The sequence below is a fragment of the Glycine max genome, chromosome 19, assembly GCF_000004515.6.
Source record: "Glycine max cultivar Williams 82 chromosome 19, Glycine_max_v4.0, whole genome shotgun sequence".
NCBI lineage: Eukaryota > Viridiplantae > Streptophyta > Magnoliopsida > Fabales > Fabaceae > Glycine > Glycine max.
The window spans coordinates 35,267,211-35,281,899 of NC_038255.2; the positions used below are offsets into that span (position 1 = coordinate 35,267,211).

The 14,689-nt window shown below is 32.4% G+C and overlaps 1 protein-coding gene across 1 annotated transcript; it reads left to right on the forward strand.

Annotated features, from left to right (window-relative positions):
• The first annotated feature begins 1,599 nt into the window (after positions 1-1,599).
• On the forward strand, positions 1,600-4,134 carry LOC100788443 (phytosulfokine receptor 1). Its single transcript, XM_003553250.4, has one exon. The coding sequence runs from the start codon at positions 1,795-1,797 to the stop codon at positions 3,769-3,771; it is 1,977 nt and encodes a 658-aa protein (XP_003553298.1). The 5' UTR covers positions 1,600-1,794; the 3' UTR covers positions 3,772-4,134.
• Positions 4,135-14,689: the final 10,555 nt, after the last annotated feature.

Consider the following 14,689-nt stretch of genomic DNA (forward strand, 5'->3'; position numbering starts at 1 on the left):
TAACCATTTACAATCTCATAACTTAGTTGCTTTAAAATTATACTAGTCCATTGGAAAAATATGTATTGCTTTGTATCAAAATATAAGAACAATATCTGGCAACACCCTTTTTTTTGCCTATTTGCAATCGAATTTAGCAATTTTCTCTAACAGATTGCACAAGTTTATTGGTCATAAGTCGTTTCACTAGCATGTTAGGGACTTTAATTTTTAGTATCAGAACTATTGGAGTATAATTAATTTGTCTCAGATCACCACCATTGTTCAAAACATCTAGCACCAGATTAAGCACATTTACCTACTAGATGCCAATTTTTTTTAAGAAGAGAGAGCAAGCGTAGCATCATCAATACCTGGAGCATTGGTAGGGTGCAACTGGTTAGGAGTCTCCTTCAGTGAAATGATGGGGTAGCCAATTCAAGTGATCTTGATTAATTCTCTTCCCCACACAAGCCATAACTTCTTCTATATTAGTTGGAGTCAGAGAGGAAGTAAATAGGTCATGTTAGGTGTTGCCATCATCATCTTGGATTCTTTCAATGACATTAACAAGTTTTCTTTGAGAGAGCCAATTAACTCTAGACCTCTGACTCCACTGATCTCTTTTCTAAAGAGAAGCTTGTTCAGCTCCATTCTGGTCTTCTTCGATTTTGAAATCACTTCATGGTTTTTGGTAGCTTGTGGAAACCATCCAATCCAACTTCTTATTAATCTATTTCATTCTTTTAGATAAATCACCGAAAATGTTTTTTCCCCTAGACTTCCTAATTCTGGTCAATTATAGCAAGTTTTGCTTGGATGCTTGCCATGACATCACTATATTTCCTTCAATCTCTTCACTAGCCTCCTCTACCTGGAGCCACATTTTTTTGAACTTTCAAAGCTTTCCTTTCTTTCTTCTAGTCTTTGAAGCTTCTGTAAGAATAGAACTATCAGCTATGATTCAAAGTGTAGTGTGTAAGGTTTGTCATTAAGACCCACTGCCATCTGCTCCTCCAACCCTCATTAGATAGTGTATGATCAAGTCTTCCCTACTGAATTTGAAAATCACATTTCATTAGACTAAGCTTACCTGTATACATAGAACCCAAATCACAATCACTTAATGTCGCAATAAACTCTTGAAGTTGAAGCAAGTACACTGCGATTCCACTGATCATATCCTTACACATATTTTATACATTTTTTTTCTTTGTTAATCTATGCAAATAATGTCATCTCACAAATCTGTTACATTTGAGGTAGACCTAATTTTAAAAATGAAGAAGTTATGAAAAAATATCTAGAATTTGAGGTGGACTTTAACAATGAAGATTAAGTAAAGCAATTATAACTAAGAGACTAAAATTATACAGATTAAAATATGAGAATGAAAAATGCAACTATTTATTTTTAAATCCTATTTCCTTTGTACTAATCTAACAAGAAAACAACTAGGTGCATACACTTGGAAGCTAGACACGTATGTTGATGAAAAGGTTACACAAAATGTTTTTAACTTCAGTGTGGGGTACCTTTGTCCTCAATTACCTTTCATGTTTTGTAAAACTAGAGAGAGATCAGGTTTGATTTTTTTCACTAACGAGGTCAACTGAACACTCAAAGTCTTGCAACTTGGGAGTATAGTTCAAATCACGCGATGTTCAATTAATTGTTGTGTTTTTCTATCTGTGTTTGCTCTTTCTCTTAGACTGAAATACCAGATCATTTGTTCTTAAGATAAGCCACTGACATCTCCTCAACCCTATCTTGCTGATCCTCTATTTTCATTTTTTTTTTCCAGTTGGGTACCAAATGGGATTTCATAGTTTCTTCTTGTCTGCCATTTTGATACCATATATCAGTTTTGGGACTAGTACTCTTGAATTGCAGAACTTTATAAGTAGTCCTAATGATTTGAAAGCCTTGACTGGATTCTCTAGCTGCTTAGAATCAGCTATTCCAGACTGGAACAGCTCCACATCCCCTGATTACTGCACTTGGTCTGGTGTCACATGTGTAGGCACAAGGGTGATTCGCTTGGAACTAGGAAGCAAAAGACTTAATAGCAAAATCTGTGAATCCTTAGCCGGTTTGGATCAACTAAGAGTCTTGAACCTTTCTCATAATTTCTTCACTGGCTCTCTTCCAGACAACTTGTTTCATCTTCAAAACTTGGAGGTCATAGACTTCAGCAATAATCATTTTGAAGGTCCTATAAATACATTTATCTGTTCCTCTTTACCTCGGCTCCAGGTATTTAAACTATCTAATAACTTCTTTTCTGGTGAGATTCCAGGAAATTTGGGTAATTGTTCCTCTCTGAAGCATCTGTCCATTAATGGAAATGATTTGTCAGGAAGCCTTCCAGAAAACATATTTTTGCTACAAAATTTGAATGAACTATACCTGCAGGGTAATAAGCTATCAGGGCCACTGAGTGAGGGACTTGGTAAGCTTTCAAACCTAGTGGAATTTGACATCTCCAGTAATGAATTTTCTGGAATTCTTCCTAACATCTTTGGGAGCCTAACAAGGCTTAAGTTTTTCTCTGCTGAGTCAAATAAATTCACTGGTCAATTGCCTGCATCACTTGTGAATTCCCCATCTCTTCAATTGCTTAATATGATCAACAACTCTTTGGGTGGTTCAATTAATTTGAATTGTTCTGCAATGAAAAATCTAACCATCGTTGGTCTTGGTTCTAATCAACTCCGTTGTCCAACTCCTGGTAGTCTATCAAATTGCTCAAGATTGGAAGCAATTGATCTTACTGGTAACCATTTCAACTGTGGGATTCCTGTTAATTGCAATAATCTTCAGTCCTTAACTGAAATCTACCTTGCAAGAGCCAGACTGCATAATTTATCATCAACCCTAGAGGTTTTAAGTCACTGCAGGAATTTAAGTTCTGTAGCACTTACAAATAACTTCCATAATGAAGAAATGCCTCAACCACAGGGTCAAAATCTTGGATTCAGTAATCTCAAGGTTCTTGTCTTATCCAACAGTCAGATAAAAGGTTCATTTCCAAAATGGTTAAGTGGATGCAAGATGCTGCAGATGTTGGATCTGTCATGGAATCATCTCAGTGGAAGCATTCCTTCATGGATTGGCAAATTGAACAACCTTTATTACTTGGACTTGTCAAATAACTCTTTCACTGGCAACATACCACAAGGCTTGACCGTGGTCTTAACCCTCCAGTTCAGGAATTTATCACTAGAAGGAATCATTTTTGCCTTTCCCTTTTATGTCAATGGGAATGTAAGAAATGCTTACAAAAAAGTTTCAAGTTTTCGACCATCTTTATTGCTCAGTTACAACAAACTTGAAGGACCAATTTGGCCAGGTTTTGGCAATCTGAAAGGGCTACATGTAATGGACCTAAAACACAACAGCCTCTCAGGACTAATTCCTTGGCAGTTATCAGGCATGACAATGTTGGAGATTTTGGATTTGTCTCACAACAGACTCTCAGGAGAAATACCGCAATCATTAATTAAATTGAGTTTCTTATCCTCATTTGATGTGTCATATAATGAGTTGCATGGGGAAATCCCAGAAAAGGGACAGTTTGATACCTTTCCACCTACAAGCTTTGAAGGAAACAGGGGTCTCTACTACCGCCATGATACTTCAGGCTTTATGCCTTCTCCACCAGATGAGGCTCGTGCTCAGCCTCATCACCAGAAGCTGGAGATCATTGGTTTTCCATTCTTGTTTGGTGCTCTTGCTGGTTTTCTCATAACCATTGCCAGGAGTTTTGCTTCTGGATGGGTATTTTCATAGACAAACAATGGATGCATGACCTGATGACCCTGTCACCGAGCAAACTACGAATAATTTGTAAAATATGTGTTTTAGGTATGAGCAATAATATGTTATTTATACTATGAATAATTTGTAAAATACATGCATTATCCTCCCATAAGAAAAACAAAGTTATTATTCATTTTGTCTTTATACAACACAATCTTTATGTTTTAGTACTTGTATTTAGACAATGCATGCTTTAGTTCTCCCATGAAGCACTTTCAGTTATTTTTTGGTCTTGGTCATTAAATATCTTTTAATTTCTTAGTTGTATGACTATGTGATGTTGATTTGACATTACATGTTTTGTGCTTTACAGTTTAGTTTTTAGATAAGTAATTTTTTATGTTTTAATCTTTATCAACACTTATTCCCTCTCTATATCATCTTCCTTCTCTCTTTCTTTCCTTTTCTTCTTTTTCCTTATCAATATCCTCCTCCTTTTATTTTGGGAGTTTTTGCGCCAACTAATTCTCATTGATCCTAAATAAGAGTGTCTCAAGGTTATAGAGTTTAGACATACTTCTTGAACAAGACGAGATAGTTTACGAGTAACAACTTGTGTGAATATTCATTGCAATGGTGACAACTTATTATATTGTTTAAATCTTGTTGCAACAAACACTTGTAAACATGGAAGTTATCATTTAATTTATTTTCTAGATTACATATTAGTACAAGGAAGATGCATGCTCATTGACATGAAACAATTAATGAAATTACCTCATCTTGACCAAGAAGCACTATCTGCAAAATAAAAGGAGGGATAGCGACAAGCTAGAAATTCGGTTTGAGGGGACCAAGAAAAAAATATAATTTAATAAATAAAGTTTAAATTTTTTAATGCATAACAAAAAAAAACTTCAATATATTATGTATTTCTAATTTTTTTCATAAATAAAAATATTACTATATCAAGTGCAAAAATAATATTATCTTTAATTCTTTATATAAGAAACAATAGTAGATAAATTTCTGGGTTCTAATTATAGATACATAGATTCATTTTCAAATATATTAATTATATATTATATTTTTTATAGCCTTAATGTACGATGAAGTTTATTAACGAGACACTCAATCATTTCACAAGTAGATAGATTTATTGACTTATTATTTTTAAGTCACTCATTAGTGAAAAAAGTTTAAACTATTTAATTCTATGACATCATTAATTAGAATTAACTAAATTATTTTTTTATTGATTTTGATAAATTAGTTATATGAGAAAGTAAATAAGTTAGATATGTTTAAAATAATTTTGGGTAATTATAGGTGAACATCTCATTATCATAAATACTCCACTAAAACTTATATTTTCTCTTTACCTCTTTTTCTATCACATCATGTTACTCATCATAAATACAATTTTTTATTATTATATTGAACATCAGAAGAAGTATTATCTAATATCTAGGTATCAAGTTAACATGAATTTATTGGCCTGTTAGTGTAATAGTTTTTAATCAAAGTCAAGAGATGTGCTAAGGAACAATAGATATCGTAAATCCAACTAGGTTGACAGTGCAACCTTCAATCATATGCAACACACTCCAATATATTAAAACCAAAAAGAAAATAAAGATCATGGCGAAGGCATAAAACAAGATTCATGTACAATCATTTGAACCCAAAAGAAGGAAAATCATATATATATTCCTGAAGCAATCTACCCTAAAACAGAAGGAAGAAAATCCCACCAAACTAGGCCTTGTTTGCTACTACCATGTGAGGCAAGTGTTGTTGCCCTCGCGATAAATATGAGAGTATCTGAAAGACATAGTGTGGGTATATTCTATACAATTAAGCCATCTATTTCTAAGTTTCCAAGGAACCAAGTTAGGCGATGTGAAAGCTTTAATAACAAGAATGAAGTGACGCTCAATCCAAAGCATCCTCCACTTTCTCGCGAAAGAAGTCTCAATAGTTATCATAACTCTAACCACTCAGCATAGAGGGCATAAGAATTACCAAAGTTGATTAAGTTATCATATCAATATTTTCATTAAATATTGAGTGTTATGTTAAAGGATGAATTAATTTCACATACTTAAAATAGTGAGAACTAAATAAAAAAGAGAAAAAAAGACTGTATGATAATGTAAAATAATTTTACATTGTTTATTCAATCACAAACCATGATATACAATAATTTTATTGACTTGTATAATAACTATCTTAAAAATCATACTAATGATGATGACACGTGTAACACCCTATTTTTTCGTAAAATAATTTAAAAAGGATTTTATTTAAAAATAAATAGAGTTTTAGGAAAATAATGAGATTTTGTAATTAAATAAATAAGAAGAAATAGTTTTATTACGCCTCTAGCTCTTTGTTTCTCTCAAATTCATTCCTATTCTTCCTCTTCCAAAACCTTCTCTTTTTCCTGCATACACCTAAACATGTTCCAGTAAAACTATGATCTTGTACTCGTTAACCGTTTGATTGTCATTAAATTTGAACACTAGGTTTGAAAATCATTTTTACACAACACCACCAATGGGATTTGTGAAATAACTTCTCTGGAGGGAGAAATTCCCCTCGCATGAAGACAGTGAAATTAAGGCTCCAATTCCTTCTCTTTCTCTCTAACGCTTGAAAATCCTAACAGAGCAAACAAAGGAAAAGTTTGAGGAATCTTAGAAAACCGCTAGAGATGTCACTATCTCTGCTGGATTACACACGTGAGCCCGCTTATAGGTAAGGGATGAGTTTATCGCAATTGGGGTTAGAATGAACATGTGTATGAATCCTTAGAGGATCAAATTGGGGTTTATTTTGGAATGTTTACTATATTCTAATTCTTCCTTTACGATTATAATTATGAGATTGTTGTGTTTGACGGGCCAATTGATGCCCTGATGCGAATTGGTTGATGAAATCGAGTGTTCTTAGTTTTTTTTTTTTGCTTTTGAACATACGATTTTGATTTCTTTGATTTTGATATGATTATGTGAAATTGTTTGAGGGGTTTTACTCCCCATGTTATGAGAAGAATTTTTGTATAATTTGTTTGTTTTTTGACAAGATTTACTAGATTAGTGTGATAAATTGTTATATTGGGATTATAACATTGTGATTGAGATTGAATGTATGTGATAAATTAAGTACGTGTTGAATTGTAAGATACATTGTGATGTTGTGTGTATTAAGTTGTGAGTTATGAGCCATACAATCATACAACTGTAAGACCTTTTAAGGGTGATGAGTTAATGTGTGACGAGTATTGTGATGAGATCCACTGTGGAACCCAGTGAGTTTAATCACTTTGAGGTGCGTCGAGTTAAAATTATTTTGAGAACAATTGAGGAGTTGTGTGTTTTGTACAGTTCATAGATAGAGTCTGTGTGCTAGAATGTTTTTTGGGTTGGACCTGAATCAAGAGGGAGAGGCCCTGACGGACTCTCAGGAGTTTAGGCCTTGAAGTAAATACTCCCGGTTTGAGTTCTCCTTTAAGCTTGTGTCAATCCCACTTGATTGGAGCATTCTCACAAAACAGTGTGACCTTGATTGGTCTCCCTATGAGTTTACCTAGTGAGAGTGACCTGACTTACCAGTGTGTGGTATGTCTTGTCATGTACTCTTTGGTGTCCGATGAGGTTTTTCACTGACATGGTACCACATTGCATATAAGATTGACTCTTAGTATATTTGTTGCATAATGCTTGTGTATTGATTAATATTGATTGGTTGAGTGATATTGTGTTTTGATCCTTGAGTATGTGAATGATGTGAACATGTGTGAGACTTGTAATGTTGAGATGTGATGTTATGCGATAAGTGACTGAATGACGTGAGTTGTGTTGAAGTAAGTTGTATTTCATTTATTGATATATATATATATATATATATATATATATATATATATATATATATATATATTGTCCCATTTCTGTCTATTAGTTAAGAATGTGATAACTCCTTGTGTGTTGTTTGTGTCTGGATCCTGCGATGATCTCGAACTTTATCCGTGGAAGCAGATGGTTAGGTGGATGATTATGGATAACCTCATGCTAGAGGACGCTGGAACACAATGCTCTGATAGGATGTGACATTGAGGCATGAGTTTCTGTATTAATTGCATGAATTTATGGACATGTAGTTTTTATCACTTTGTTTCACATGTTGAGTCTTTAGTTTATTCTCTAGAGTTTTGGACAACATTATTTTGAGCTGGAAATGTTTTCATACTCTTAATTGATAAATTTTGAATTTGTTGATAAACACAAATGTGAACCTTTTACCCACGTGAGTTCATTTTTGTTTATTATAAAAAATTATTTTATGTAACTCCGCATTTTCATATATTTTATTATATAAATATGTATATCGGGGTAAAGGGTGTCATAACGTGGGATTGAAAGGTAAAACAATTTTACATTGTCACTCTATGAAACTCAATAAAAGAATTAGAAATGAATTTCATAAAATTGAGTAAGAAATGTGCCAAACAACAAGTTGGCCAAGGTAGTTTGGATTTGATCTCTGGTCTAAAAAAAAAATGAATCCTTTTCTCACCATCTGTCCCCTTCTCTGGCTGATTGAAGTTCCAATTTGTGTGTGAAGAGATGATCACAATTTCGTATCTGACCGCATTAACCACTTACTTCAACTACGGCTTGCTCTTCTCCTTCAATCAATTCAGAGAATTCTTTTTCCTATTATTTCACTCTATCATTAACACCAACATTTTGTTCTCATTCCCTTCTACCATTCAGGGTTACGCTCTTGTCTACTTAGGACTCGAGGACTTCTACATCTATCGAATGTACCTTAGCATTCAGGTTTTGCATTTGTTTCTCTTTTCAAACCCTTAGTTTCATTTGGATTGCATTTTGCAATGTAATTGTTCGTTTCTTTTTGCATTCCTTTTTTTTGCAAGACTGCTTTGGGAAATCGATTTCAAGTGCTCCCGATGCCTAGTTCGATGTCGTGGAACGCTACTATAATGATACTAACTAGACATTAAAGTATAACTCTATCTTTTCTTTTATTTTTTTGGGGTATTACGAGGTTGTTGAATGTATGAATTTTCTTTCTACGTGTTTGAAACTGTTGTGTTTGTAATTGAGTTTAATTTTGATGCAGTGTAAATATTGTAAATGACAACCAATTAAAGAATATTATAAGAGTTTAATAGACAACATAGTTAGAGTAAATGATCTTACATTATCAACCCATTAGAAATAATTTTTTCTATGACTTCGAAGGTAGTTATTATAAGGCAAATACTAACTAGTGCATTAAGGAACTAGTGTACTAAGGGCACTAATTAAAGAATAAAAATTAGAAAGTTTTAATAAAAGAATTAAATGATCTTATGGTTTCCAATACATTATCAATGTGAATTTCAATAAAGAAAATCTATTTGGAATTCCTTAAGCAGTGTCGTAAAAACACTGTTTAGCAAGATCCTTATTATAAATGTCAATAAACTTACCATTCATGGTGGCTTGCGATTAGATGACACTTGAAAATGTAAAAAAGTGTTAGAGATAGGTGGGCAACATGAAAAATTAGCCTTGAAGCTAGAAGAAGCTTGAAGAAGTTTGGTCTTTTACATGCCTACTTCACTTGAGTGACATTTGTATTGATTGTTGTATTGTGTGTTGCATCTTAGTCTCTATCTTTTCATATGTGTATCATGCATCATCATGTAGTAGTAAAAAGAAAGGTTCTAAAGTTAGAAAATTTCTTCATTGTTTAAAACTCTTTTTTTTAATCGATTACAAGCATGATCATAATCGATTACAAGCTAATCGTAATCGATTACACAGTTCATATTAGACAATGATTGGTTTTTTAGGAGTCTCTATTTTAATTGATTACCAAGAGATCGTAATCGATTACTTTTCTCTTAAAAGTGTTTCAGAAGTGATCAAGAACACTTTAATCGATTACATCAAGAATCTAATCAATTACATTGTTCTTGAAAGTTTTCCAGATTTTGGGAAGAACACTTTAATCGATTGAAATGATACTATAATCAATTACTTCTTTGAAATAATCGATTACATTATATATTTAATCGATTACAGGTGGTTATAACTATTTTCGCTATAAATATTCATCTTGTGTTCTCTCTTCTAAGTGTGCAAAAAGTGTGAAATTAGTATGAGCTGAAGTAAGTGATACAAAGAGAGAAGATAAAGGATTAGATATAGAGTGACTTGTTAGTCGTTATTTACGACTAACTTTTGTATTGAATAATTTCATTAAATTTGCATCTTTCCCCTAATTTATTGTTCTTTTTATAGGATTTGTACATATTTTTGTGTTTAGTTGATTTTTCTCAGTAGATATTCCCAATTTTGTAAACTCATAGTGAATTAACTTCAGTTTTAGGCCATTTGAAGACAAGGCTAGCTGTTGGTGTCTCGCTAAGCGAGCCTTATGTGTTTAGCGAGTAACATCCGCTAAGCGAGGCACTCAGCCCGTTTAGCGCGTCAAAAGGTTACGTGCTCAACGTGCCGCCAGCTCACCCAGCCTGGAGTTTGTCCCTTCTCGCGCTTAGGGCGCCTAGCTCGCTAAGCGAAAATTCACTTATTCGCGCTTAACGAGAAAATCGCGCTAAGTGAGCCTTCAAAATATAAAACGTTCAAGAGCCTTTTTAAACACTGAAGTTTGGAGAAAATAGAGAGAGAAGAGTCAAGAAGCAGAGGAGAGCAAGAGGAGAAGCCAAAATGACAAAGCCTCAGCTTCAAGATAGTCTTAGATTTTTTGGAGTGATTTTAGGTTTCTAAAGGTGGAGGAGACATCCTCACCATTTGTAAACTCTATTTCTCTTCCAAAAATCCATTCTTGGTGCTGAAAGTTGCTACCTTGCAATGGAAGGCTAAGCCTCTTGTTGGGGATTTCTGCTGAACATTTGATGTAACAATTCTTACTATCTATTTAAAGTTGTTTTTATGTGTTCATTGCTTATATCTGTGCTTATTTCTTGCATGCTTGTGGCTTGATCACCCATTTGTGTGTAAAGTTAGGATTTTTAGCATTGGAAAGTGTTTTAAATCCTTAGAACTTGATATAGCAGGCTAGAGAACTGTATGTCTGGACACAAAGTGCAGGGATTTAGTTTATTTTATGTCGTAATCTTAATGCAACTCATTTAGGCTAAGTTCGACGAGGGATCTAGAACGATGTTTAAATAGAGTTAGGCCATTCACTCGAGGAATTGTGGTTTGGGGTAGTTGTTTTCAGCATAGAACACTAGAACAACATTAAATAGAGAAAAATCCTGAGTAACATCAAATAGGTTCAGTAAAATGACCCAACATTTTTAATCATCTGTTTCATCTCTCATTCTCATATACGTTAGCTTGTAGTTAATTAAAGTTATAGATAAAAACCACCTTTAATCATTTACTTGCTTTATACAAATTTTTACTCATTGAACGCTTATTTTCTGAATGAAACAAGTTTTCTGAGATCGATACTCGGTTTTTACCGTTTTATATTACTTGTGTGACTCAGTACACTTGCTGTCGAGCATCGCGGATTAATTCATTTAGCAAACGAACAAGTTTTTGGCCGCGAAACATGACTCACAACTTATAAAATTTTATTATGAAGATCATATTGTGAAAAATGAGTTGTGATTTTCTCTTGAGTTCAAGAAGGTACTTACTCATTCAAGCAAGGTTCTTGTGCATGATTGATCAGACTGTGTCTTTCTATTAGGCTTTTAATCACAGAGGACCCTAGGGTTGGATACCTTAGTCTCTTTTTCTGGGATAGGAACTGAGATTACTTGTGATTGCTTGTAAGAATTCTATATGCATAGTGAAAATCTAATTCAGGTTGGATTAGATAACTGGATTAGCTTCTCTAGAGATAGAGAGTGAACCAGCATAAAAATTATTGTACATCTTCTCTTGATCTTATCTTTCTTTCTCATTCTGGTCTTGATCAATTTACTAAAGGTTAAAGAAAATATATTTTTGAAGAAAGAAATTTAACAAAGGATTTTGTGTAAAAGGTGATTGATTAAATATTGGTTTATCAGAAGTTTGTGATACGATCCTTGGAAAATAAGTTTTTTTAACTCTGGTTTTTAAAGTCTATTTTGATTTAGAAACCAATTCACCCCTCTTGGTTTGTGAGTTCCATCATTTTTTTCAAAAAACCTTTATACTATTAGTCTTTATTTTATTTTTCATATTCTAAATTTGACTTTTAAAATAATTATTACAAAAGTCAACAATTTTTAGTTATTGGGAATCTATGATTGTATAATAGTTTTTAAAAAATTGACAATCATATCACATGCCAATTTTATCTACACTATAAGCGTATTTCAATTAATTTCTTTGTAATTTATGTGGCTCCCCATTCTCCTAAAGTAGACGACCACAAAAGTAAGCTAATGTCTAAACTTGGGATCATACAACTATCTTGGTTTTGCTGCAATAGATGAATACTGCACACTAAGAGTTGTTGAGACGTTGAAATATTCATCGAGTAATGTAGCGGTAGAGTGGATGAGGGTTAAGTATATTAATTTGCAGGAGTGGTTGTTTATCTATGCATGTGCTTCAAATGTGGATTCTCTCATAGGCACAACTACACTTTAGAATGAGTAGAGGAATAGGTCGCAAGCTTTGTTTGAAAGTTGACACTTATTGTTTTTGGCATGGGCTATGTGACTAACTCTACCATTCTTCCAGTTTTGATGGGGAAGGTCTACAAAAAGGGTTTAGTGATTTTGATTCTATTAGAGATGATAATTATGTATTTGAATGAATAGTTAGTGGTATTTCTATATTTTTACAGGGGAGTCTTATCATTAGTGATTCATTGAACCATAACTCAATTGTTAATGGTGCATGAGGATCTGGAGCAACTATTTGTGTTTTTCAACACAATAGTAAGTATCTATGCTACATGCCAAAATGAGAAGCATGAGTTTAGTTTAGTAGTTGTATTTTGAGTTTCCAAATACAACAATGGTTGATTGTTATAATCTCTCATTTTATTAGGAAAGGTCTTAATTTCAATTATTGGTTGGGAGATGATGATGACTACTATCGTTAGCTAAAGTGTCAAGATTATATGTTAGTAGTCAAGTTTTTCATCATTACCTACTTGTATTTGACAAGGTGGCTTGAGATATTTTATCTGTTATACTCTAAGTATCTAACAAATACAAGTTCCATTAATTTTATCCTTTTTGTTGCAATTTTATAGGCACATTAAAACAAGTAATCCTACTTTTGATTTTTTTAATATAGGTAATAGCTATGTCCTATTGGTTTACATTAAATTTTAAAATAAAACAATAGCCATTAATATTAATATATTAATGTCATATTTTTTTTTATTTGTAGGAATTGAAGACATATATTATAAGATTTTTAATAACTCACACATCATGCTCAATCAATTGAGTTAAACCCTCTTGTATATGTCATATATCTAAACCTAGTAATTAGTAATAGCTAATCATAATAAGCATTTTTTCAAAAAAAATAATAATAAATAAACTACTAATAAAAAGGAAAATAATAGCTATTAAATTTTTGCATAACCCAATGCTCAATCATATGATCATGCAAAGGCTATAGCCAATCATAATAACCAATATCCAATCACATGTTAGTAAAAATTGATAAAAATTTGGGACCTAAGTTTGTGGCATAATTGGCCTTAGATAATAGGACCATGTTATTTTATATTGTCAAAGCATAGTTTTTTTTCTCATACGATAGCAATATAAGAATTCAAAATAAAATTCAACACTTTATAATAATGTTTATCATATAAAATCATAGCTCTTAATATAGTATAATAATTTATACTATTTTATTTTATACATGAGTATAATAAGAACCATATATTAGTTTATAAAAAGGTAATTATAAGAAATTATAAATTTAAATAATAATAATAATAATAAACCATATATTTAAAGTTTGAAAATAAACATAGTGATAATGTAAAACTCTTGGCTAATAAAACATCATTATTATAAGATAATTTCAAGTCTAATATATTTATTGAATTTTGTTATTAAAGAAAACAAGTGTTACATTATTTGAGAAATACTTTATAATGATAACTTTAACTCAACAGAATTTATACTAAAAAATATTATTATTTTTATCAAAATCATATTTATAATTATTATTATAATAAAGTATCCACTCAAACTTTATTTTAATTTCAAAATAATCATAAATAATGCTTTAATTTATACACTTTCTAATATTTATACCAATAAAATAATATCACAAACAAAAGGACCACATATGGTCACATCCCATGTAGATCAACAACCATGGATTCACTTTTTACTTCATTGTCCATAAGTGTTCATAGCAAGATCCAAACCTTCAAAAAAGTTCCTCACATGTTAATATTATCTAGCATGTTTGATTAAAAAATGAGCATAACAACATCATTTCATGTTTATAACAAGATAGCAAGCTAATAACATAAACTTATAATTATAACAACTGAAACATGGATTAAAGAGTAAATAACAAGTAAAAACTAAGAGTGAGAGATCCTCGGGGGCCAAACTTTATCCCTCTCCTTCATAGAACTTAAAATGAAAAATCACACCTTACTTCTCCCCACACCTCACACCTAAATTGATCAAAGGAGTTCGAAAGTTTTTTGCTTCCTTCGTTCCTAAGCTCTCTAGCTCCAAGATGCTCCTCAACCAACTCACACTTAGAACACTTAAGAAGAAGATAAGAACATAAGAGAATTGAGATTGTTGTTATGAAAAGGCTTGGTGAGGGATCCTATTTATAGATAGAGTGGAGTGTGTAGAAGATTCTGAAGGTAATAAAGTATTCCTGTAGAGCTTTTCTTTTAGATTAGGGAGGTGGCAAGGTTGGTCCATAAGAAGGAAACCTTGTGCATGCATGCAAGTAGAACATAG

Bases quoted from the DNA above. Each gene is read 5' to 3' on its own strand.
- LOC100788443 (XM_003553250.4), top strand. From the start codon at position 1,795: ATGGGATTTCATAGTTTCTTCTTGTCTGCCATTTTGATACCATATATC.